Consider the following 22385-nt stretch of genomic DNA (forward strand, 5'->3'; position numbering starts at 1 on the left):
GCAAAATTCGGGCTAGGGTTTTCAGTGTCAAAATTTGGTCCAACTGTTTCAAGATTTGGTGGTTTACCTTGATTCGGGCCAGGATTTTCTGTTTCAAAATTCGGGCTGGCTAGACTACTAAACAGCAGTTCGGGTTCACTCTCCATCTCCCCCTGAACAGGAACTTGGTGTTTATTAAAATAAGGTTCATTTTCAATAAAGGTTACATCCATTGTTGTGTAAAATTTCCGGGTTGACGGGTTGTAACACTTATACCCTTTCTGGTGTGACCCAAAACCCAAGAATACACATTTTTCTGCACAGGGTTCTACTTTGGAACGAAATTTTTTTTGAACATAAACATACACCACACACCCGAATATTTTTGGAGGCATGTTTAGAATGGAAGGAATGTTTACATGATCAGCTAGCCTTTGTAACGAAGTTTTGAATTCGTTGGTTTTTGTAGGGGCACGATTGATCAAATACACAGCAGTGGACACAGCATTATCCCAAAAAATTTGTGGTACATGGTTTTCAAACAGAAGTGATCTAGCGGTTTCAAGGATATGTCTATTTTTCCGTTCTGCAATTCCATTTTGTTGTGGTGTTCCTACACACGAGGTTTCATGCACTATTCCTTTTTCTTTAAAAAAATCTTGGAGATTTCGGTTAATGTATTCCCTACCATTATCACTTCTAACCACTTTTATTTCTTTCTCAAATTGTGTTTTTACCATCTTGTAAAAAATTTGGAAAACTTTGGGTACTTCATCTTTGGATTTAAGAAGGTAAAGCCATGTCATACGGGTACAATCATCAGTAAAAAGAATGAACCATCGATAACCAAATTTGGATACAACTGGAGAAGGACCCCAAACATTAGTATGAACTAAATCAAAAGGGAAAAGACTTTTATTCAAACTAGCATGATAAGTTGCACGATGGCTCTTGGCCGTAATACAATCCTTCCCGCTTAGTACCATGCCCAATAGTCCCCCTCGTCAGGATATCCTAAAAGATACAAAAATCAGGAAACATTAGGATTGCACAGTTCAATTCTTCTGTAATTTGACCAACCGATATCAGTCTAGTAGATAAAGATGGAACAAGGAGGGTATTTTTAAGAGTTAATGATGAAGAAATAGGTGCATCGCCCATTCCTTTCACCGGGTAAGATATACCATTTGCATTCAGAATTCCATTCTTCTTTGGTTCAGTAGTGTTTACAAGGTCTTTTTCTGAGAAGGTCATGTGATCGGTTGCTCCCTAGTCAATCAGCCAATTTTGTAACTTTTGGACATCACAATTATTTTCAGAAATTGAAATATTACCTTGAGCAACTTGTTTACCTGCTGTCCTAGAATTAGAACTCAAGACTAACCGGTCCGAAGGCACCGTACTTGTGGCATGTGCTGCTCCATTGATTTGACCCGAGTCATTGGCCAGACCCGAGCTGATTTGGGTCAGTTTGGTCAGCTGATCAAACCCGAGATTGCTCCCCTTCTGGTTCGGTTCTGCTGGTCCTATCATTATTATAGTTGCACGCCCCTTTCTACTATCATGTTTCCGATTTTTTTGGTTTTTCCACCAGTCAGGGTAACCAATCAGCTTAAAACAATTTTCTTTGGTATGTTTTGAACCCCCACAATGAGTACAACCATACTTTGTTTGAGTTCTTTCTTGGTTTGGTCCAGGTTTAGTAAAAGTTAAATTTACCTCAGACGGCTTATACCCACGAGACACTAAGGCCATTGGATTGTTTCCCACTTCATCTCCCTTCATCATCACTACTTGGCGCATTTCCTCCCTTCGAACCCGCGCAAAGGCTTGCTCAACAGTAGGGAATGGATTCATCTGAAGCACATCTACTCGCACGTTGTCGAGGCGATCATCAAGCCCGTCCAGAAAGATGTATACTTTATTTTCTTGGATATAAGAGTTAAACCTTTCTATGTCACTGGTGTGCTCCATTGGATTCGGGCATCGAAAGTCAATTTCTCGCCAAAGAGTTTGCAACTTGCTGTAATATTCTTCAACCGGCCTACCCTCTTGCTTGAGTCGTGCAACCCTCTTGTTTAAGTCATACACTAGAGATGCATCATTGCCGTCAAAAAATGTCGTGGCTATGGCGTCCCACACATCTTTTGCAGTCGGAAAGTGGATGAAGTTGCCTATTAGCCTCGAATCAAGTGAGTTAATTAGCCAGCCCTTCACAATTGAGTCATCGATACTCCATTTCCGGAACAGGGGATCTGCCGGCAATGGTTGACCAGGGGTCCCTGTGATGTGCCTCAATTTATCCCTTCCTTTGAGGTGCATTTCGACCACCTGGGACCACAATTCATAATTGGAACCATCTAGTTTCACGGAAATCGGTGGTGCAGATCCTTCAGTTGATGGTGTGGTGCTAGGAGATCACTACTAGAATCCGATTTTATTGCATGCATCAGAAAGTGGCTTGTTGCAAGCGCCTAGCCTTGCAACAAGCCCGAAAAGGCTTGTTGCATGCGCTTACCCTTGCAACAATAACCTTGCAACTACGTTCCTTACAACTACTAAGTATTTGCAAGGACACCCTTGCAACAACTATTTTCTGACTTGTTGCAAGCGCCTGGCCTTGCAATCACTACGCATGCTAATACTTTCACAGTTGACCCCGTTTCTAGTATTTGCAAGGCTAACACTCGTGGGTCCCACCTAACTATATGCAAGGCTAACACTCGTGGGTCCCACCTGACTATATGCAAGGCTAACACTCGTGGGTCCCACCTGACTATATGCAAGGCTAACTCATGTTGGTCCCACCTTACTATTTGCAAGGTTAACACATGTTGGTCCCACCTTACTATTTGCAAGGCAAGGGAACGTGGGTCCCACCTGACTGCATGGTAAGATGATCAGCTTATTACATGGGTAGTTATTTGCAAGGTTATGATTTACATTATTTTGCATGCACTGCAGTTCATACTATTTGCGTGGATGTACCAAAGTATATAATAGCTGGAAATGACAGCAAATCAGCATGCTCCAATTCAACAATCCTCCCCCCTATACCAATCCGGTACCAGTCCAGTGCTGTTTTACAATTCTCACTTTCCCATTCATCAATATTTACATAAAACACATTGTAAAATTAGTAAGCAACTAATAAGCATTGACCAACATAGTATCGTCATGTTACATTGTACCAAAACGTTCAAAGCAGTAAAACAACATCGCTAAATGAAAGAGATAACTTATATATAAACCCACTATGCCCACCCGTCAAGCATTAACAAAATAAACCCACCCCATTGAGTTAACAAAATATACCCAGACTATAAACAAAATTAGGTACACAAAATTAAAGTTCACAACCCCACTAGACCACCCTAGTTCATGTCGAAGGCTGATTTGCCCACCAATTGCCCATTGCTGCATCATTACCTGCAATTTCTTGTTCATTTTCAGAAGTCAGCAATGCTTGAAAAGTCATGTTAGACCCTTCCCGATTTGGTGGGGTTGAACCAACCACATCCTATGTATAACAAATTGTAATATGTTAGAACATGCATGTAAAAAACTGAAAATATTTATATAGCTTAGTTATGCTGAAAATTACTTATTATTGATAGTATAAATACTGTTACCCATTGATGTTGTTCACCTACAATTACGTCCGACCATGATGCTGGTTTTGGTACTTAAGTGTAATGATCATTTGCATGTTACATATTATCATTAACTTGATACTAAATGGTACTATTTCCAACTAATGTGGTACCCATTAGTGTGGATCATCTAATGCCTTCCATTGTACACTTAACTTAGAAGCCCATTTCGTAAGAATTCAGGAATTAAACAGAAATTGTAAAAGTACTTACCTGATTGAATTCCATTTGCAGAACTGAAGGTACTTCCAGAGATGGTTGAGAGGTTGGATCTTGAACCTAAGCATTATATTTCAAAAGTTAGCATATATTGGTTAACACAATCAATGATATTCAGCAATCTAACTATTAAAACATAAAATATTGGTCTTCAGAAAATCTGATTCAGCTGGTCAAATATGGTAGCATCGAATTTGCTCAAACTAACCTAAAATTTGCAAGAACTAACCTGTGAAGGAGGCTGTTGCATCCCTAACATTTTGAACAATTGGGAGAACAGTAACTGATTTTGTGCTCGATCTCTCATCCTCTCGGCGCGATCCTCGGTAATACGGCGATCACGTTCTTGCATGATGTTCTGTACTTCTGCTCTAGAGAAGGACTCTTGGTTCCCAGCATCTGTCAACCCAGACACAGCCGACGTGACATGGTTCTGCCTTTCTCGAGTGGTTGGTGTTTGCACCCTTTGTTCAAGCAAGCTTCCAAAGCCTAAGATGCGGCCATGGCTAGGGGGACCAAGGGCTGTCAGAAATAAGGTGCTGTCGTCCAGTTCAGCATTGGCCTCATCAGCCCTCATTTCCTTAACCTTCCTCTATTAGAATAAGTAAAGGTTGAGAAATGTATTATTTCCTAAATTGACCTGCTGCAATATTTTTAAGATGACATTATTTCATAAAGTTGACCTATAATACTAATTTATGTGAGCCGTATATTAAAGTTGAAATTAAGATGACATTATTTCATAAAGGGTACTGCAGTGACCTACTTTACTGAGTTAGGGTTACGGTTTGGTACATTTGTGTTGGAACTCATTGCCAACCACACAGCCTTTACAAAAAAAATTACACTAGTAAAATTGTACTTACATAAGCTTTCTCTTTCTTATGGTTTGTAAATTGCAAGGAGTTGACATCAAACTCGTGATGTGAGGCGGAAGTCTCCTCAGCTGCTGGATTCACTCCCCCGTGACTTTCACTGTTTTCAGTGATTTGAATTTCACTCTCCTCAGCAGCACTTAATTGGGCCACAACCGGTGATACGCCATTTTGTCTTGCACAGTGAATATGGATGTAAAGGTCCTCCATGGTTGGCTTTTTTCCCTTGAACAAAATTGTCTCCATGAAAAGCAAAAATGACATTTAAATGTTAGATTCTTTTTATTGTGGAAATAGTAGAATGGACACTATAAAACTGCAAGAGATGTATTTTGTAAAACTATACTATGAATACAAGAAAACATAAAAATGGAACTATAAAACAGAAGAGATGTATCCAGCCAAAGCATAAGACCAGTATATGGATTCTACATTTTTTTTCTTTCTCGAGGACAATAGGAATAAGTCAAGTAAGACAAGTATATGTCCTTGCAAGTTCTAATAATAAAAAATGATAAATTATTAGCTAAAACAACAACTAAAATACTAACAATAACAATACACAGAAGTGGTTTTAGTATCGGAGTTCACAGTTGCATTTGACTGCTTACCAGTACCTCACCCTACTGTTTTGGGTTCCAAGAAGTCAATCTAATTATATACAAATAAATCAAATTGGGTAAAAAAGAAGTTTTGAGGTAACCCGCCAACAACAAAATAGACCTCCCCTCTCCCTTGATGAGGATTAATTTGCTAGAAAATACAAAATTGTAACGTAATATTGGAATGTAATTTAGTATAAGGATGTCTACCAGTTTCTCAAAATGTTGGTGAGCACTAGCTGATCCAGCGTAGTGGGATATCACATTTCCGTCTTTTTTGCGGTTGTCCTGGTTTTGCTTACTGACCAGTTGCCACTCCTCCGAGAACCAGATATCGCAAAGACCTCGCCAAAATTGCGGGGTAGTACACCAATGCGGCACCAACGCCTTCCATGCGCCAATCTCCCAACCATATAACTTTATGCACTTCTTCCTTGCCTTACCCAACTCCTCACAGTACCTTTTGCCTGCTATGGCCTCGAGTACTTCACGACAACGATCAGGATCTTCGTCTTTTGCATATCTATACCTCTCCTACATCCAAGAAAATTAGGGAGTTCACATCCAATCAATTCAGGATATGCAGACAATGAATTTAGAGAGAATGAAGTGGTGTAGTAAATTGAGGATGTAAAGGTGAGACCTACCTCAAATTGAGGAAAAATGCAAGTTTTGGTCAATATTTATAATATTTATTTCAATGCTTATTCAATGACTAGTTTAGTCAAAAGTATGTATAGGTTGTTTATTACGAAACAAGGCACCAGTAATGGAAACATGCTCAACAATCCTACTTAATTAGTTGCAATTAGGAACCAAAGAATCGCAAAGGTATAAAAAAGCTGATGCAATGCACTGTTTCCTATATGAGCATCAGTTGCAATTAGGGACCCATGCACAGATCATACTTTATACACATAAATCGAGGGTTACAAAGTGTATTTCCTAATGGATAAATTACCAGAAAGTCCCTCTGCAGGGCCGACTTCGAATCTTTGTTGAATCCATGAAAGGATCTTAATGGTCCAGGCATGAGTTTAAGGGCAGTCCTAGTGATCGTCGCTGTTATCAACCTAGGGTTTTTTGCACAACTGAACTCGCGTTGCCCAACCACCCATATCTCCGGTCGTTCTTCAGGGTTGTCTTTCACCGGGCTTATAGCTGCAGGGCCTCGTCCCTTTTTCTTTGGAGGTTCTGTTGGTGTGATTTCACCCTCGGGTGCAACATTCAAAGTGTCATCAACAGGTAGTGTTTGATCTGCATTGCGTTTCCTCTTGTAGTATTTGGTAGCTTTTGCTCTTTTGACTCCAGTTTTTTTGATTGGAGGCATTTTCCTGTTGCTAACAAGGTAACAAGTGTGATGTTATTTATAGATGAAAAGAATGATGTAAAACTTAATTACAGTCTACTAGATTGGTAAATACGAAACAGAGAGGTAAATACGAGTTTTTTTCTCCTAGCTAACTTCTTCAAATTTCAATTCTAATCAGTTATAAAACCCCCGTCAGTTCTAATCAGATCTATCTAATCAGTTCTAATCAAGTCTGAATCTAGTGTTAACCAATCTATGATTTATTATTAAGGCCATATTGGAACTAATTATCAAAGTCATTGTGAGTTTTTTTCTCCTGGCTAACTTCTTCAAATTTCAATTCTAACCAGTTCTAATCAAGTCAGTTCTAATCAGATCTATGTAATCAGTTCTAATCAAGTCTAAATCAAGTGTTAACCAATCTAGTCTAAATCCTTGCGTAAGCAGATAAAAATGGTATTAAGACCATCTAATCAGTTCTAATCAAGTCTAAATTCTAAACCATAAACAATTGTTAACTGTAATCAAGTTTTTACTCTAATCAAGTCTAATCAAGTCCTGAATATGAGTCAAGTCAGAAACTTTACTCTACTCCAAGACCTTATATATTTTCTTATTTTCACAAGATGGAAATAGAGAAAATCATACATGAACACCTTAAAAATAACCTAATCCAAAACAGATTTTGCCTAAATTGCTACAAAAAAAAATATGATTTAATTTCCAGCAAGTATGACAAGAAAGGTCTTAATTTCAAGCCACTATATGCCCAATAGGTTAATTATTGTACCAATACTAAGAGTTTGAGAGATCTATAGTTTGAGAAAGGGGAAATGAGAGATCTAGAGCTTGGGATAAACCTTATGCCTTCGTGCTCACAGACCAGAGGCTAGAGAGAGAGATGAGTAACTTAGTGGTTTTTGGTGGAGTGAGAGGCTGGAGATAGAGAGGTCAATAACTAAGGTGCGGCTGTTTTGACAAAATAGGTTAAATGAGTCTCTCTGTGAAATCGATTTGGTAAAGTAGGGTATATATATGGTATTGGTAAACAATTTCCTCCGAGGTATCTCATATTTTGCTTGACCATCGTGGCCGGATTTTGAGAAATCTGTGAGAGTTGAGATTGTTGCAGATCGCATGAGGACGGTTGTGATTTTGATCGGATCTGAATTTTATCGTAGAGTACGGACTTGTCCTTGTATTTGATCGCACCGCCAAAACTAGGGCTCGGAGGAAATGGGGGGGAATGCAATTTTGGATCAGCGCCAATTTCTGGAGTTAGAAACAGAGCGGTAATGGCTTCATGCAAGTAAGTGACCCCATTTAATGACCCCTATATTAATATGTCGTGTGCTGCAATTAGTAGAAATAGCTCTTTGATAGTTCATCAAATATCAAAAAGCAGTATTGAATTATAATATATGATTATTAATTGTAATATATGATTATATAAAAAAAAATACATGCCAAATCGAAATAATTATTTTTATACAATAACATAGGATAATTTTATAGTTTATTGCATAATTAAATGAACTTCACACATTAAATTATGTTGACTTGCATGAGTGTTGCATGAATGGATTACATCCTCTATGCTTGTCTATGAAACATAAACTCTCGCAACGCGAGGTAATGAAGATGCGGTGAAATAAAATATGCGGTGGTTGATCGGAACCGTTGAAACTGAAGAGCACTATGTATATTGTCATGCGGGAAAGTTTCATCAAGTACAATTTACGCAAACTCCTCCATCCATTTGACCAAATATAGAAGCATCAAATGGCTACAAAAACTTTGCGTTGGATCGAAAGAAAAACATCTCATTTTTCACCATATTTTGTATTGCTTATGTTAATTATTATGTCTTGATCATTTCCAAATAAATTTCGGGTCATTTCATCAAAGATCGACCGTTCAATATTCACTTCAAAATGAACGGTCATAAAATAATTTACACATTACTAGGGGCAGAAAATGATGAAACTTGAAAAAATTGGTGTTATTAAGTGTGATTTGGCCATATATTATTTCAAAAATTATTAGGAATTTTTATGACATTTTTTCATACAAGTTTTTGTATAGATCAGTAAAAATGTATATCAGCAGCAGATTCCATGCCCTCCGATTGGGGATAGATGGTCTTGATCTATTAATTTCGAAATCTGCTGGGTAGAGAGTAGCAATACTCTGAAGTAATGAAATATTTCATTTCTGATCCGACCCTATATGTTGCTAAGGATGCTTCAATATTCGCGCAACGATTATATGATGCCGCTCCGATCATTCTAATGAATAATGTGTTACCTTAGGCCCAAAAATATCGGGTGGGTGCGGAAGTAAATAAACGTCTCTCCATTGTGTACAAATAATCTGTTATTATCAATGAATAACATGTACTTGTCATTACGATCCTCACCCGATCAATTAAGAACTCAATCTCAAGGGAATATAGCTTTCCATGCACAAATCTTAATAAACACAAACAGTTGGATCAGAATAACAGGTTCGAATTATTGTTTCGGAAAAACAGCGTAATTGAACTCCCTTCACACAAGGCCCCAAGATGGAGAACCCTGGACTTAGGAAATTTTTGAAATCCATTTCGAGAGAGCTCTCTCTTCTCTCTACCAAAACGAGCCGACGACGCTCACTCTTCTCTCTACCAAAACGAGCCGACGCTCACTCTTCCTTGCCACTCACGCTCTCTCTTCCTTCCCCACCCCCGCTCCGATCTGGTCCGTTAGAGACTCTACCCCACTAGCGCTCCGATCTAAGTCGCCGCCGATCTTCTCTCTACTAGGCTGATTAATCGGAAGTGGTAAGTTCTCTCTTCTCTTCCTTCTCTCTACTAGGGTTTCGTCAAACCAGAGCTGGTGATCCTAGGCTGATAAACGATTAATTCTCTTGTCTAGACACCCTACTAGAGCCTAGGGTTTCGTTGAAATTCTCTTGCTCCTAGGCTGATTAATTTGGTTAATTAGTTTCAGAACCTGTTAACTTAGGGTTTTGGTAATTTAGGGTTTTGGTAATGTAGGGTTGTTTAGGTAATTTAGGGTTTTGGTAATTTAGGGTTGTTTAGGTAATTTAGGGTTTTGGTAATTTAGGGTTTTTGATAATTTACTGGTAGAACAAAGGGTTTAATGTGCTCTTCTGATTTTTTTTTCTTTTTTAGTTGAGATACATCATGTCCGACAGTGATGATGTCTCGCATCATACGAGCGAAGAAGAAGAGGATTTAAATGCCGGGCCATCCTTAGCCCACAAAGCCATAATGAAGAAAATCAAAGCAAGGGGGTCACCAATATTATTCCGACACCCGTCACTTCAACGGTCGCCAAAAATCTCCCAGCCAAATAATACAGCAACTGAAACCACTGAGACCCCACCCGTTGTGCATAATGCAGAACCTGTTGCCCAATCCCCGCCATGTATGCCTATTCTGGAATCGGCGCAAAGGGTTCACAAGCCTGTCAGACGCCGTTGCCGCAGCAACAAGTCGAGCCCTTCGCTGCCTACACGCCGCTCATCAAGGCTGCAAGGTAATTTTAAAATCTATTTTTTAAATTAATTTGGTGCTTCGCTGAATTGATCTGGTGCTTTGATTCATGCAAATATAACTTAGACTGATGTTTATCTAATATTGAGATGTCGTGTTTAGGAACTGGACCAGATGAAACTGCCAACCAGACCCCTGACAACCAAGCTGGACCTGCCAACTCGACCCCTGACAATTCATCCCCACCATCAAGGCTGCAAGGTAATTTTAAAATCTATTTTTTAAATTAATTTGGTGCTTCACTGAATTGATCTGGTGCTTTGATTCATGCAAATATAACTTAGACTGAATTTGTATGAGAACTAACATAAGCCATGGTGCCTTATTTGAGTTTACTGAATTTGACCAAGTATAATCAGAAGGAAACAAATTGAAGGAATCGCCTTCGACTGATTTGATCTTTAGTTTGAGTTTACCATACTTGACCAATTATAGTCATGGTGCCATTATCTTTAGTTTGGAACATGTTTATCTAATATTGAGATGTCGTGTTTAGGAACTGGACCAGATGAAACTGCCAACCAGACCCCTGACAACCAAGCTGGACCTGCCAACTCGACCCCTGACAATTCATCCCCACCAATGTCTCCGCCTATGTCTCCCAGCAGCCCCCATGGGGCTGAGACAACTGCATCAGAATCACCGCCACATGAGTCAGATTCCGACTGGTCCGATTGGGTCCACAGACAAGCTGAACTACAGCTCAGCTCAACTGGTGATTCTGAAAGCCTTGTGGATTCAGAGGGGGAGGGAGTGCATCCAGCAATCAAGGATGATGATGGCAGTAAGAGAGGGATCATACGCCGCAGACTTCGTGATTGTGAACTAGCTCTGGAATTGAACCTTAGAGAACTAGATGAAGAGAACGCCGAAGGGGCTGAAGGCAAGAGGAAGAGGAAAAGGGGACAGAAATCTGATGTGAGGCGGGGTCGGGGTATGGCCAAGGCCCGTAAACCAGCAGCCCCGGAAGGCAGACCCGAGTTGATGGTGGTTGGTGATGCGGAGTTCACCTCCGTTCCTCTTTGCAAAAAGGTGGTCACCACCATTAGGATACTGACCTTAGAGAACTTGCCGGGACCATATCGGACGTACAATATGTTTCCTATAAAGGCAAGGTTGGATATTGTGAAAAAGTTCCTGCAGAGATATTCTTGGGCTGAGGGGGAAGATGTGAAACGCTGCTTGGATGTCTTTGAGAAAATTGCTTCAGCAGCATTTAGTGGCGAGATGAATGATGTGAGGAGCAAGTATGGGAAGAAATATACTGAAGACAAGGAACTGTGGATGGACTTCCCTCCTCAGTGGTGCAAGAATCCAGCTTATTGGAAGGGTTTGTGCCTTATTTGGTCGAAGGACAAATGGGATCGAATATCAGCAAAAAACAAATATAACAAAACAAAAGATGGACCGTTCATCTCTCATGTGGGTGGAAGAATGTCAATGTTTCGGCACAAACAATCAATGGTAATTCATAATTCTCCCCTTGAGGATTGAAAAAAGTAGAGAAATCTCATTTTTTTTAATTTACATAAACTAAACTCTCAATTATTTCAATTGTAGGCTTCCGAGAAGGGATCTGCCGTCTCTTTGAAGGAGGTCTTCGACCGAACCCATTTGATGAAAAAGGGCAAGGATAAGGTGTACGTAAACAAAAGGGCACAAGATTCAGCGGTAATTGATCTTATCCCCTTTTGATTGTTAATAATTTAGGGGGGGGGATTTCATATATACCCCTGAAAACCACTTGGAAATTACGTATTTCCCCCTCTGAAATTCATAATATCATATTTACCCTTCTAAACTTCAAAAACTCACATAGTTACCCATTTTGCCCCCTCTCTCTATATGTCTGTCTTTGAGTGAGGCATGGAACCTAGAAATGAAATGAATACCATAGTTAAGGTTTTAATTAAACTTAAAGAGCGACCAGTCTAATTCTTATGCCTTTATCATTTCCAAATGCAGGATGAATATGAGAACCTGAAGATGTTATACGGAGAGACCCTGACAGATGAAGAACTATGGGAGCTTGCTGTAGATGGGGAGGATACGCGTGGCCGGTTGTTTGGCTTTGGAAACCGGTCGAGGACCTCCAAAGTCAATAAAGCGTTGGCTGCAGAGGATGCAACCATGTCGGATCCTGCCAGGAGCACTGCCACCTCGGCTGAAGATGAGAGGGGAACATTCACAAAGGCACAGGTTAGGAATTTAGTGGCTGCTCAACGAAAGAAATTTGCTAGCGAAATAGCTGCCCAAGAAAAGCGATACAGAGAAGAGCTGGAAGAGTTTAAGAAGCAAGAGGAATACAACAAGAAGTGTATTGCAGCGATCGTGCAAGCAACTGGAGTGTCTATTCCACCCCCTAGTGTAAACTCTTTAACTCTACTAAATTAGGTTGACCATGAATTACAGCATATCATAATTGTTATTAAATTACTTTGTTATTTTCTCTTGTAGGAGGCTTCTCCATCCAAGGGAAATGATCGTGCACCAACGAACGGGGGTGGAAAGGACCCTCAGTAATGAAAAGTGGGATTTGGTCTACCTCCCTTTTTAGGCTAATTTGTAATATGTTTAATGAACAAAGTTAATTTGTAGCCTGTTCAACATGTTAATTTGTAGGATCTGAATCTGTTAATTTGTAGGATGTGAACAAGTTAATTTGTAGGATGTGAACTTGTGGTAATTTGTAGGCTGTTGAACATGTTAGGTTGTAGTTCTTATTTGCTGTGTTTCCTCTATTTTTTTCTCTGTATTTCATATGTATGTTCAATCAAAATGTTGCTGGGTTGTGTTTAATCAAAATGATGCGTACACTGGGTACGCCAAGAAAATTCATTTTTTATATACTGTAGAGTGCCATTATTTGCATTGGTATTCCAATGCAAATAAAGGAAGGCTCTCTGTCTTGAGGCGGATAACCCGTTTTTGTCACTCTACCCAGAAAAACAAACCCTACGATTAATTCTTCTCGTATCACTCTACCCAAAGCCCTCTCATCTCACTAATTTTGGCGGAGGATCCAACCTGCTCTATCTCGATAGCATCTCCACCCTCTCAACTCTCTGATTTGGGCGGAGGATTCCAACATCTCACTATAGATAGCATCTCCATTGATTTTGAGGTAATTTTCAAAGCTCCACCCTAGTGGAAAAAGCTCTACCCTATCATCTCGAAATTGAACTGTATATCAATTCTTGGTGATTGTAGTTGAACTCCACCCAAGTTAGTGGCCAACAAAGCTTGTTTATGAACTCTATGAACTCTACCCTAAATGTTTGTGCTTCTACATACTAAAATTGAACTATGACACCCTTAAAAAGAATTTTCATTTATGACAAGCTTTGTTCAATTTTCAAATAGAAAAATATGCATGTTAATTATGACACTAATTAACACACTACTCTTTTCCAATAATTAACTAGACAAATGGGAACGGATCGCTCATGGATGTACAACAGACTAAATTCCACCGGAAAGCTTCTACCCGAGTTCATAACGGGTGTGAAAGAATTTGTTGATGTGGCCATTTCTAACCCCTCGGTTTTGACTATCCTTAATGGCAAGCAATGTATCATCTGTCCATGTAAGAAGTGTGACAACCTCTACAACAAAGACTTGCAAACCGTGAGAATACATCTTTATAAATCAGGCTTTCGAGAAGGATATAGAAACTGGCACGCACACGGGGAGGAACATCCAAACTCATCTTTCGATGCTCCGCACCATCCACCATCTGAGACTATGAATGATAATTATCAAGTGGGTGAGGATATGGTTAGGGCAGCCGCTGGGCAAGATTTTGATTGGGAGGAGGATAAGCCAACCGGAATGGCCAAAAGGTTCTTTGACATGATAGCCGCATCGAATACGCCGCTTTGGGAAGAGAACATGACGGGTGAACTAAAATGCGAATCGCACACAATCTTATCGGCCGTGACACATGCACTCGCATTGAAGTCGGAACACCAATTGAGCCAAAAATGCTTTGATGGGATGATGGGTCTTATCAAAAGCATGCTTCCCCCTAGTGAAAAAATGCCAGAAAATTTCTATCAAGCCAAGCGATTGACCGAGCCGCTCGGCATGGAACATGAGAATATAGATGTATGCCCAAATTTTTGTATGCTTTATTACAAAGATAGGGCTGAGAAGACTAAATGTGATGAATGTGGTGAACCGAGATATAAGCCCTCGGGTCCTAATAAGAATGCAAAACCGGTTGCAAAAAAGACACTTCGTTTTCTTCCTATCACCCCAAGATTGCAAAAATTGTACATGACCCGATCAAATGCGGTCAAAATGAGATGGCACAAGGAAGGTTTTCGTGAGAAGCCCGGGATTATGCTGCATCCGTCTGATGGTGAGGCTTGGAAATATTTCGAACGGAAATATCCAGAATTTGCCAAAGAGGTGAGAAATGTTTGGATGGGGATCACGACGGATGGGTTCATGCCATTCAACTCAAGTGCGGCTCCATATTCTTGTTGGCCGGTACTAGTTTTTCCATATAATCTACCACCCGGGATGATAATGAAAGAAGACACCATGTTCCTTGCGCTTGTCATTCCCGGACCAAAGCATCCGGGTCGGGACATTGACATTCTTCTTGAACCTTTAATCGATGAATTGAACAAATTGTGGAAGGATGGAGCGAAGACATGGGATGTGTCTAGACAAGAGAATTTCAACATGCATGCAACACTTCTTTGGTCGATAAACGATTACCCCGCGTTCGAGATGCTAAGTGGGTGGGGTACTAAAGGCTGATTAGCATGTTTTCATTGCATGGGTAGAACAAAGGCATTCCGACTAAAGTATGGAGGTAAATTTACATGGTGGGGTTGTCATAGATGCTTCTTGCCTCTAGATCACCCATTTCGCCGCGATAAGAAAAATTTCAAGAAAGGTCAATGCGATTTTGATCGGCCACCAAGAAGAGTCATGGGAGAGGAGCGGCTCGCGATGGTGAATAATTTAGAGAAGATAAGATGGGGTAAAAATCATAAGCCGGACCAATTGGATGGTTATGGTGAAACCCACCATTGGACCAAGAAGAGTATTTTTTGGAGCTTGCCCTATTGGAAAGATAATTTGTTGCAACACAACATTGACATGATGCATTTGGAGAAGAATTTCGCGGAAAATTTGATTTACACGCTTTTAGGCATGGGGAAAAAAAATAAGGATAATGAAAAGGCACGAAAAGATTTGGCTCTCCTTTGCAATCGACCCACTCAGAACTTAGCCCCAGACCCGGACCATCCAGAAAAGTTGCGAAAACCAAAGGCTCCCTTCACACTCTCTCTACCACATAAGAGGAAGGTTTTAATATGGCTCAAGAATTTGGTGAAGTTCCCCGATGGCTACGCATCAAGTTGGTCAAGGTGTGTAAACCTCAAAACAAACAGCCTAACTGGGCTAAAAAGTCATGATTTCCATGTGTTCATGGAGCGACTACTTCCAGTCGCTTTTAGGGACTTTGTCCCTGATTACGTATGGGATGTTTTGTGCGAGATTTCAAGCTTCTTTAGAGAGATTTGTGCCAAGGAGCTTGATCCATCCCGTATCGACCAATTAGAAAAGGATATTGCGGTCACAATATGCAAAATGGAAAAGATATTCCCACCGTCATTTTTCGATTCCATGGAGCATCTTGTGGTCCATGTTTGTCATGAGGCTAGATTGGGTGGACCTGTAGGGGCTCGATGGATGTATGGATGTGAAAGGTGTGTGTTTTTTTATTTTTAATCTCTTTCTTATTCAATAACGAAAGACTTAGCTCACTTATTGCTTCCATATCTAACCCAATATTTTTATTACAGACGAAACAAAGAACAGAGAACGAAAGTCACAAACAAGGCACGTGTTGAGGGTTCAATTGTCGAGGCAACAATTGTTAAAGAAATTGGTTCCTTTTGCACGCGTTATTTTGCAGAGAATTCTAAAACTAACCCACAAAAGGTTGGAACAAGTAACCCGCTGCGGAGATGTCTATCGATATTTGATACCGCGGGCCGTTTCTTCACACGACCAAATCGAAGGACTCTCACCGACGAGGAACTTAAAGCTGCACACACATATGTCATCCTCAACTGTCCAGAGATAAAAGATAAATTTCTAGGGTACAATCTTATAAAATGTTTATTTTAATAATTTCAAAAGTCCCTATTCTAACCACTTTCAAAATCTAATATTTTGACATGTCGGATTGTGTAGAGAGTTTGATGCATGCATGTTAAACTCTGGACAAGCCAGATCTGCTCAACATTTGGACAAAGTTCGTGAAGATGGGTTTGCAGATTGGCTACGAAAGAAGGTACTAACTGATCATGATTGCGACCCATACATCCGAAGGGCAGGACAAATGCCACAAAAACAAGCTAACTGCTACCAAGGGTACGAAGTTAACGGCTTTCGATTTCACACAGAGCCATATGGGGTTAACAAGTCAACAAATAGTAGCGGTGTTTGCGTTAAAGGGGAGTGGGATGGAATTGACAAACCACAAGACTACTATGGACTTCTCCAAGAGGTAATTGAGCTAGACTATGATGGACTCAACAAGGTCGTTCTCTTTAGGTGTAATTGGTTTGACATAACAAACGGTGTTAGGGTGGACATCCAACATGGAATTGTTGAGGTTAAACATGCTTCTCGTCTTAAAACAAATGAACCATTTGTATTGGCACCTCAAGTAATCCAAGTTTTCTACCTCCCTTATGCATCGGATAGTAATGAAAGAAGCCAATGGTGGGTGGCAATGAAAACTAGTGCAAAGGGGAGGTTTCGTACCGAGCTCGAGGACGAGGTCGATGCAAACCTAGAATTTTTCCAAGACGAAATGCCGGATCATCCAATCGAGGTTTCAAATGGTCAAGATTTTTATTGGGATGGCATGCCACCTCAAGAAGGCGAGTTCGAGTTAGTAGTCGATACGATGTCGGAAGGTGAAGAAGAAGAAGATGACAACCCAATTGAGTTAAGTGACGAAGAGTTGGACACAGACCAAGGTGAGGATGAATTTGGTTTCTAGGCCCTCGATGCTTCCGATCAAGAGTTTTAATATTAGTGAATCAATAGTTGTATATGTCCGTTGTGCCACAAAGTTTGTAATATTTTCTTGTTTCTCAATTATTTTGGAGTGTTTGTTCTAAATGCAAAAATTGAAATCATCAAAGTATTGAACTCTTATATACTGCTATTATTCATGTTGTTGTGATTCATAGTATAAATCAGCATTAAAAAGGAGATATCAAATAAACAGAAGTGTACCTGTCTCCAGGAACTAAACAATTGCAAGGGTAAGCCCATGCTCAGTTGCAAGGCCGGTTAATAAAATATAATATCCACCATGTGTTTGAGTAGTTGCATGGCAAGGGGTTCAGTTGTTGCAAGGACCTCCAATTAATATATAATATCTGACCTCCAAAACGTAATTGCAAGGGTAGGTAAAAAACAGTTGCATGGTTGCACAACATACATTTGCATGCGATAGGTGTTGCAAGGAACTACCCTTGCAACAAGTTTGAGAAATCCAGAAACGCCATTTCTGTTGCAAGGGCCGTCCTTACCTTGCAACAAACTGGACCTACGCATGCAATAAACCTAGATTCTAGTAGTGGATGATTGTTGTTGGAGGAGGAGTTGGGTTATTTTTTCGAGGAGAAGAGCAGTATTAGAAGCCTCTCCTACTTCAGAGGTCTTGGAAGGTTTTCCAAAATTTTCAGGAGGTGTCTCTGCCATTATTCTCAATGACAAGGATGTAGTGTACTGCTAGAGGTTTTAGCAAAGGATGTAATATGCTGCTAGAGGTTTCGGCAAAGGGAGCAAAGGTAGATAACAGGTTTGGGCCTAGGATCGTTGCTCTGATACCATGACAAAATTATAACATCACAGACAATTGATTCAAGCGAACACAGAGATTTTAACGTGGTATCGCCTATAGCGCACTCCACGGATCAAGACACACACACACTCTTTTTATTTCATAATTTCTTATTACAACTCACACAATTGAATGAATTATTTCATATTAGATAGCTGAACCTATATACACTCACACATGCATATAATCAGGAAAGAGATCACATGCATACAGGAAAGAAATCATATGCATATAATTAGGAAATAAATCTTCAGCTAGCTATATTTGGTAAATCCTTGTAAGGCAGCATAATATCTTGAATTATCTTCAAGAAATCCTTGGCTGGATCCACCTTCTTGATTTCGTCCTCTAGATTAAATGTGGCACCAACTACATGTGTCAACTTGTCATTCCAACAATTTACAATTGCTACATAGATATCTATTACTTTGATCGTGGAACACAAGTTCTTTCCCTCTGTGAAATAATTTACATAGTATTTCACTTTGATATTCCTATCTAATTCATTCTTTTTTGTAAACATGCCATGTCCCTTTGATTCTTGCGTGAAAGTTAGAAGATCAATTATTTTAACTGCAGGATGATTTGTTTTCTGTTATTAAATAATCTTGCCAATCGGAGCAAGTCTAGAATTCCACCCGGAAGAAATTCCCCTTTGCTTGCCCATTTTTTTTTTTGTTTTACTTTATTTTTGAAGTCTTATCCAGTGAAGGTGTTGACAAACAATTTGAAGGTACGCAAAGGCCCTTTTGTCTGTCCAATTTGATGAATCAGGTTCAGCTCCAAAGTTGTAGATTTATATTACTTTGACCTCATCAAATTAAGAAATTCATGCAAAGATTTTGGACAACGCTATTTACTGTAGAGTCAAATCCTCTAAATTGCGCATCTTTCCAGATTAATCTACAGATACTAAGGATTTTTTTTTTGAAGGTTAATGGTTGATAGCCTACTAACGATTTGTATTAATAATAAAATATTTACAAGTTCCAGGGGGCACCCGGCTTACCCAAACTCAAAATGCTAAGGATTTTCTGCTGCTCAATATTCTGGAGGCAGTTGTGTACATAAGATGCTGAGAAAAATGGAAGTACCAGTGCTTATACAAAGTTTTGGTTTAGAGACGAGCACCTACTATTACTATGAAAATAGATGACTGCATTGTTGTACATTAAAATTATAGATGCATAGTTTATAAGGAAAAAAGACAAACATTTGCTCTGAGTGGCTACCTTAAGACCTAAAATTCTTTTAAAAACCATATGTGCTGGCCAACCGGATACATACCTTATCCAACATCTTTATCAATAGGCCAATACCATCACATCTTGTTCTTTTTCACTATTAAGGAAGCTGCTTCACTCAGTCATTAATAACAATCAAAACCTTCGCCATCACATTCTCATAATGAAAGACAGCCGCATCATTATCCAGGTATCTCATCCAGAACAAAAAAGAAAAGGTGGATATCAAATATCTCATATAATTGCAATCCATGTAAATATTCAGTTCTCAAAAAAATAAGAAGCTGCAGTGGCATCAATCTAGGTTGAACATTCTCAAACTCAGTAATAGCTGGGCAAGTGTTGCAGAAACCCAATTATATTAATAGTATTATATAGAAAGATAACTTCATAACTTGCTTTAAATCAAAGTATGGATTAGCAACATCTCCATCAAAAAGTTCTGAAACCCCAGATCGATTAATGATTTTGCAGCAAAAGCTCGGAATTGTTATTTTATTACAAGAAGAATGAAAACAGAAATAAAAATGACAAGGGCACTATTGAAGGGATACTTGGGACAAATCAGATTGCCAGCTCAGTTAGGTCATTTCTAATCGAATCAGGTCAGAAGGACAATAAACAAGCAGCAAAACACTCGTGTTTTTCATGTAGATATATAACAGCAACTGACTCGAGTCAATTTATTGATTAAGCCCAGACTAGAGTTTTGAGTCAATAGAGGTGAAAGGAAAGTTAGGCAACAGTGGAACGTTTCACACTGAATTAGAAATAACTACACATACCAGAGGATTTGGGCTAGCAGTTTTTGTTGGGCCGTTGGGTCCAGCCCAATAGGCAAAAGAAAGAAACAAAAAGAAAAAAGAAAGAAAAAGAAAGGTGGTGCTGTGTTTGTTTTCGCGTGAGACACAGAGAAAGAAAAAAGGGAAAAAAACACAGAGGAGACGGAAAGAAGAAAAGAGAGAGAAGAAGAAGAAGGAGAGAGAAAGAGGAGGTGGAGAAGAAGAAGAAAACAAAGAGCAAGCTAGTCTTTTCGATTTCACTACCTTTATCGACTTTCTCCTTGTTTGTAAGAAGGGAATTTCTCGTTTTCTCAAATTTAGGGTTTGCTCGGGTTTGAATGAAATTGGAAGTTTGAAAGGGATATTTCTTTCTAATATGTTATCTCTTGGTTTTTCTCTTTATTACTGTGTGTATACCTCAGTTTAGGGTTAAACTTGAGAAGAACAATTGTACCCGTTTCTTGTTGGTATAGTGAAATTTGCCGGTGTGCCCCGTGGTTTTTTACCCTCCAAGTTGAGAGGGTTTTTCACGTAAATCTGGTGTCTTTTGTGATTGTGCTTGATCTCATATTATCTTGATTTGACTTGTGCATTTTGGCATTTGAACTTTTCGGTACCAACTGGTACGGTGCTTATATTGCCCATCTCTCAAATTGGTTGATTATACAATAGACATTTCTCAATTGGTATTTTTTAAATTCCCAACAAGTGGTATCAGAGCCTCAGGTTTCTTTTCTTTTGAGAGTGCTTTTGTAGGTTGAGATGGAAGGCAGTAGCACCATGATCAGGTTGACAAATAACAACTGGCAGATCTGGAAATCCAAAATGGAGGATATCATTTATTGCAAGGACTTGTATGAGCCAGTTGAAGGAGATAGTGCAAAGCCGAAAGATATGGCTGATGCTGATTGGACTAAATTGAACCGAAAAGCGGTCGACACAATCAGACAGTGGCTTGATGACAGTGTGTACCACCATGTAGCGAGTGAGGAGAGTGCACATGAATTGTGGAAGAAGCTGGAGTCACTGTATGAGCAGAAAACAGCAGCTAACAAGGCATTTCTGATCCGAAAGTTAGTAAATCTGAAATTCAGAGAAGGCACAAGTGTTGCTGAGCATTTAAATGAGTTTCAGAGCTTGATTAATCAATTGTCAATGATGAAGATGACCTTAGAAGATGAGTTACAGGCCTTGTTGTTTTTGGGATCATTACCCGTAGTTGGGAGACCTTGGTTGTGACAATCAGTAATGCAGCTCCGAATGGTGTGGTTACTATGAGTATAGTTACTAGCAGCTTGTTCAATGAGGAGACAAGAAGGAAGTCAACTAATACAAATAGTGCACAGGCCCTAGTCACAGAGAACAGGGGAAGAGCTGAATACCGACAACAATTAAGAGGCCGTAGCAAGTCCAAAGGCAGATCAAAATCCAAGGGAAGACAGTGTTATCACTGTGGTAAAGAAGGTCACATGAAGAGAAATTATAGAGCTTGGAAAAGATTACAGAATGAGAGCAAAAATCAGAAGAAAGATGATGACAACAAAAATACCACAGCCACCGTAACTGTAGATGATGTAGTGATTCTCTCTTGTGAAAATGAACAATGTCTACATGTAGAAGGTCACCAAGGAGTTGAGTGGATAGTTGATACAAGTGCTTGCTATCATGCTACACGGAATAGTGAGTTCTTCACGACTTACAAGGCTGGAGACCTTGGTACAGTGAAGATCGGTAATACTAGCTACTCGAGCATTGTGGGTATTGGTGATATTTGTCTGCAGAAAGAATTGGGATATCAGTTAACACTGAAAGATGTGCGGCATATTCCTGATTTACGTCTAAATTTAATATCAGGTGATGCATTGGACAAGGATGGATTCAAGCATTACCTAGGTGGTGGAGAATGGAAGCTTAGCAAGGGATCAATGGTTGTAGCAAGAGGGAAGTCGTGGCACTCCCTATACAGAACCCATGTGAAGGTACTCAAGAATGGATTGAATGCAGTACAAGCTGAAAGCTCTCTGAATCTGTGGCATCAACGCCTTGGTCACATGAGTGAGAAAGGGCTGCGAATTCTGGTGAGGAAGTCACACATCCTCTCAACCAAAGATGAGGTTCTGGATCTATGCGATTACTGCCCTTTTGGTAAGCAACATTGAGTCTCTTTTAGTCAAACATCAGAAAGGAAACATAATGTGTTGGACTTGGTTTATTCTGATGTGTGTGGTCCTTTTGAGGTGGAGTCGTTAGGTGGCAATCGATACTTTCTAAC

At 39.7% G+C, this 22385-nt stretch overlaps 1 protein-coding gene across 1 annotated transcript; it reads left to right on the plus strand.

Annotated features, from left to right (window-relative positions):
* The first annotated feature begins 13628 nt into the window (after positions 1 to 13628).
* LOC144561406 (uncharacterized) lies at positions 13629 to 14969 on the plus strand. The gene has a single exon (XM_078310369.1). The coding sequence runs from the start codon at positions 13629 to 13631 to the stop codon at positions 14967 to 14969; it is 1341 nt and encodes a 446-aa protein (XP_078166495.1).
* The last annotated feature ends 7416 nt before the right edge of the window (positions 14970 to 22385 follow it).

This window comes from Carex rostrata, chromosome 11 (assembly GCF_964058835.1).
Source record: "Carex rostrata chromosome 11, lpCarRost1.2, whole genome shotgun sequence".
Classification (NCBI taxonomy): domain Eukaryota; kingdom Viridiplantae; phylum Streptophyta; class Magnoliopsida; order Poales; family Cyperaceae; genus Carex; species Carex rostrata.

Coding starts and splice junctions, on each gene's coding strand:
- LOC144561406 (XM_078310369.1), top strand. CDS start 13,629: ATGGGAACGGATCGCTCATGGATGTACAACAGACTAAATTCCACCGGA.